Genomic DNA, 5000 nt, shown 5'->3' with positions numbered 1-5000 from the left:
AACAATAAACAAAATGCAATGGGGACTGACATCTGTGCGGCAGACTTCTGTTTTGAAGTCTTAAAAAAAACAGCGACTATTTTAGTGATACATTGTGCACCCACACGTCCTCCAATATGGAAAAGGCAACTGCAGAGCCGCTATCCCTTTGGTTTAATATCTAACTTTGTCTTTTGCAGCAGTCAGAATATCTTCATTTGATTCCCAATTCCTACAGACGGAATGCTCTTTACAGAATTCTCTAGATTAAAAAAAAAAAAAAAAAAAAAAAAAAGATGCATGGGGTAATAATTTTTAAAAACTGAACAGTGTTCTATTTTAAATCAGTGTCAGTCTGTGGGACAGTTTCATGATCTGGCTCAGTGTTGTTCCATGATAGGCCAACAGATGTAAATCGTTAATCTTTAATGTGTCCATATGTACAGTGGGATCATGCTAGTTCCCAGTTAGACAGCTAATAGGGAGGAAGCAGAATAATGTGATGTGGTTTGGCCACAGCTCCAACCAGCAGGTCACACTAGTATTTCACAAATCCTATGAAATAGGACAACAAAACGTATTTCAATTTTATGACCCCCGTTGCAACTTAAGCAGCCTACAGTGTGAGGGACGTTGCATGCTAGCGTATGAAAAAATCCATCACACAGATGAACGCTCGAAACGCTGGTCAACTTCACTCACTCATTTTCTCCCAGCACAAGTTCAATCTGCGACTCAAGGTCCTCCTCCCCTTGCAGCTCCACGCAAAGCCGTCTCTGCAGTGCCCGCAGGCGAAACAATGCCGCTCTGGATACAGAACGAAAAAAAAATAAAAAAGAGAAAGAATATTATGAATATTTTACAGGAAACAATTTGCAAAGCCTCTGGGCAAACACAACTGTTTCCGAATTCAACCAGTGTACGGAAAGTAATTCAATTTAAGTTCACAATGTATCGCTTGTCACTGGAAAAAGACAGACTTTTAACTGGATTCTGTGGAAGAAAGTTCTCAAAGTTAAAAACTTAAAACGCTTGCTGCACAAACTTTTTTTTTTTTTCCGAGCTGTGTCACAGTTACCTAGAAGAAAAGAGGTGAAGGCTGTTGACTTTGAAGCTGTTTTACAGATCCCCTGAAAAAGGAAAGAAATTGAGCTGAAAACAGAAAACCCTCCCTGTAAGCACTGCAGTTTGATGATGAAGTTAATATCTCTGACAAGCAAAAAAAGTTACAGAACTGTACATGCCAGAAAGAAAGTACAGCTGTATCCGAATCATTGCCTATATTTAAGTAAATAATTGGGTAAAAAAAACAAAAGTCATCACATTAAATTCATCTTATAAAAAAAAAAAAAAAAAGATTATTATCTAACATCTTCAAATCTGTAAAATGTAATATAGAATATAAAAGTATAAGACAAGATGAATTACTCAGGTGAAAATAAAATAAAATAAAAAACAAATACAAATTATTTGCACTTTAGCTGGCTGCCAATGAACCATAGTGTATTCATAAAGAATTATACTATGTGTCTGGGACTCATAAAGCTGAAACAGGCAAGATGGTCTTAACAGGCTTTCACATATTCATAAAAGACACTGGATATAGTCTTAGTATTTTAACATCTTCTGATAGTCTCTTTGCTAAGACCACAGGGTAATACAATACCTGTTAATAGTCATATTGCCTAATTTGAGTATTTACTTCCAGGAATAATTTTGATTCTGTTGTTTTCTAAATGGCATCCCATATATTCAGGCTAGGGTCAACAGACATATGAGAAGTATCATACCCCCCACCCCCCCGTTATAAGGAATGGCCACCTACGTATTCTCTGCTTTTTCCTGCTTGCTTATTTCTTCTTCTACGTCGACTCGCTGTTTCTCCAGCTCTGCGATGCGCAGCTGGCATGCTTTTAGTTCCTCCCTTTTAACAAAATATCACTCAATATCAATCACGTTGCAAGGCAATTGCAGGAAAATTGAAACAGGATCCATGTTTAACTTGATCATATGATTTTTGTACACAGACACATTTTTCCAAGTGTGTGTGTGTATTTTTTATTTAAATGTAGCTAACATACTGTAATATACTGTGTTTTTTTTAGCTATTTTGTTTGCCTTTTAAATGTTTGTTTAAAATACATAGTAGGTTGCTAATGTATGTTAATGCAGACATCCAGAATAAGAAATTCTCCAATTGCACAACATTAGAACAGATGAAGGAGCTGCAGTGTGGGAAAAGCTCCAGAAATATTTTCTAATCACGGCTATAGATCAGCTCTTGGTCCCCTAATGTGCATTATCTTTGCCACCAAATGAGCTGCATTACTGCAATCTGTTACTAGTGATATAAAAAGATGAAACATGATGGCTCTCTTCACTCTTCTTGAGATGGCTTGATGACAGAGTCATGAAGCAGAAACATTGTTACATTTTTTTTCACCCTTCCTATTTTAGAATTAGAATATTCAGTACAGGATTTTGGAACCAGTGCACACAAATGCCCTTCGAATGCAGTAACTTATAGGTTAAACATAAGCAAAAATGTTGTATAAAATTAATTGCTTTATGGATTATACCCAAAACATTTAAAGGTTTGAAGAAGAAAATACAAGGTAGTTATCGTCTTCACCTTGTCGTGTGACACTATGCATGAGGGTCCACATTTTTAATGAGGATCCTAAAATAACTGAAAACACGAAACTCTGGGGTTAAATGAATTAAATGACTGAGGTTTAGGCAGATAAAGTGCTGACCAAAAAAATAAACAATGAGATTAACAGAGGAACCAGTTGATGCGGAAATTAACCTTCTGTGCTTAGCTGGTGTAGACGCAGTGTGGGAAACACTGGGGTTACGTGGTAGGTTTAAGACTTGTTTCTAACAGACGAACCTGGCTTTCAGGACCTCATACTCCTTCTGTTTGTGTAAGGAGTCCAGCTGGTCCAAGTTTGTGCGCAGCTTGAACATCCGTGATCTCTCAGCACAGCTCATCTTCTTAATGATGTCGAAATCTACAGCCAGATCAGCCTCATCGCCATCCCTTCACGATAGAACAGGAAAACATTTAGATATGGAAAAACATTTAGCAGCCATATCTATTCCATAATGGAATAATGCTGTGTTGGGCCTCACAACAGTCCCAGTGCCATCTTGCATGTTTCATCGAAAACTTACAGCAAAGCTAATTTGTCAGCCCTTGAAATGCAATCATGTAGAACAAAATGAAATGGAATGTACCCAGGAAAAGAACTCTTTATTTCCCTTCTGCATTCAGATATGTGGCATAGTAATGTAGTTTGTATCCCCAGGTTGTTTGCTACCTTCATAATTTTTGCCTACTCCACGGCATAGTATAAAAACAGAATTCCTCCAAATTGCATTGGGATTCCTTACACAAAACTGAACTGTGTTCTATTTTTAATGTGATGCCCTTTCCATGCTTCTTTATAATTAAAGATTTGTTATTAGAATAGAGGCAGATATGAGCACACTCATGCATAAATACATTAACACATACATAAACCTTTCTAACACCCCAATTGCTTGCGCTTAAATACTCATACCTGACCCCCCCTCTCCACAGAAAGACAGGTGGACTGACACAAACAACCTACTATGTTTCCATACCATATAAAAACACACCACCCACCAGCTTGAGTCAGAGTTGAACCCAAAATCATCCACAGATTTCGGAAACAGCGTTTCTTCATCTTTAAATCCTTCTCCTGTGCCCTCATCTTAAAAAAAGTAAGGACATCGTCACAAACACTACAGCACTACATTTCTATTGTTTTGAGCTGTTTTGGGGCCCATCAAACAATACAGATGTCAAGGCAAGAATTATAATAGTACCAGAACTGTATCAGACACTTTTTTTATGTCCAATGTATCAGGTTAACAGAGAAATTAATAGGTATGCGCAATATAGTGTATTTTCACAGATTCCTATTAAAGTTTCTTCATAGAAGCCTGGATGCAGGCAAAATGCTGGCCTTCACCATCCTGTGTAATTAGTAAACCTGCAAGGTGTGAGGATATTATGCCTGAGCTCTTGAATTCTAAATAAATGCTGCTGTTAAAAGCTATAGGCTATAGCACATTTTAAAATCCATTGCTTATAGACTAATCTGGAACTGCTGTGATAAATATGATACCAATTTCATACTATAGAACTTTCTTATTTAGGAGATAAAAAAAGAAAAAAAAGAGTTATGGGAAACGTTTTCATTACATTTTTATCGAAAAATGCAGTTGCAGTAATCTCCTGAATTAATGTAACTGTTCTGAAAGGCACATTCAAACAGTGCAAAACGCATATTGCAAACTGCTCAACCGCTAAAACACAATTTGGAAAAGAAAACGGACCCCGGAAATGTGCTTTGCCTGATTGCAGGGTTAGCCATTATCATTTGTTTCTGAAAAATAACCAAACCGATGGCACAGTAAAAACAAAAACAATAATAAAAATGTTTGTGCTGGCATTCTGCTGTGATAAGATTCTTGTAGATGACAAAAAGCTATTTTTTATTATTATTATGACTGTGTGCTATGGAGGATGCAAGCTGGATCGACCCTGTATTTCTGAAGGAAAAGAAATAACCTTCTGTTTCTTCATCTGTCCACATTTTCTGCGTTGGGCTCGGTTCCTCTGAAAAGATAATAATAATAATAAAAAAATCTGATTTCGTTTAGCCTTTTTTGTTTGTTTTTAGCTACTTCATTTTTTTGTTTGAAAAATAAAATGCATATTTAAATAATAATAATAATAATAATAATAAGAATAATAATAATAATAATAATAATAATAACTTGCCTCATGTTGATAATAAATGAGAGAACAACTTGGTTCCTAAAAAGGCCTTTACAGATGCTAACTAAGAAAGTTATGCTGCTACAGTATACCAAACAGCTGAATTCATTAACGACAGTACGAACTAACTGACTTATTTATTAGTATTAGTATTATTTTTCTGAATCCCGATATGTCAGGTATAATTCCACACATGCACAGTCGAAAC

The 5000-nt window shown here is 36.1% G+C and overlaps 1 protein-coding gene across 1 annotated transcript; it reads right to left on the bottom strand.

Annotated features, from left to right (window-relative positions):
- Window positions 1-681: 681 nt before the first annotated feature.
- LOC121311940 (cilia- and flagella-associated protein 74-like) lies at window positions 682-2973 on the bottom strand (the record flags this gene model as incomplete). The annotated part of the gene is made up of 3 exons (XM_041244049.1): window positions 2873-2973; window positions 1805-1903; window positions 682-786 (listed from the first exon to the last, which is right to left on the bottom strand). Coding segments are annotated over exons 1-3 (305 nt in total), but the record flags the coding sequence as incomplete, so codon positions are not given.
- Window positions 2974-5000: the final 2027 nt, after the last annotated feature.

This window comes from Polyodon spathula, unplaced genomic scaffold (assembly GCF_017654505.1).
Source record: "Polyodon spathula isolate WHYD16114869_AA unplaced genomic scaffold, ASM1765450v1 scaffolds_3409, whole genome shotgun sequence".
NCBI classification, from domain to species: domain Eukaryota; kingdom Metazoa; phylum Chordata; class Actinopteri; order Acipenseriformes; family Polyodontidae; genus Polyodon; species Polyodon spathula.
This window is presented reverse-complemented; position numbering and strand designations above follow the sequence as displayed.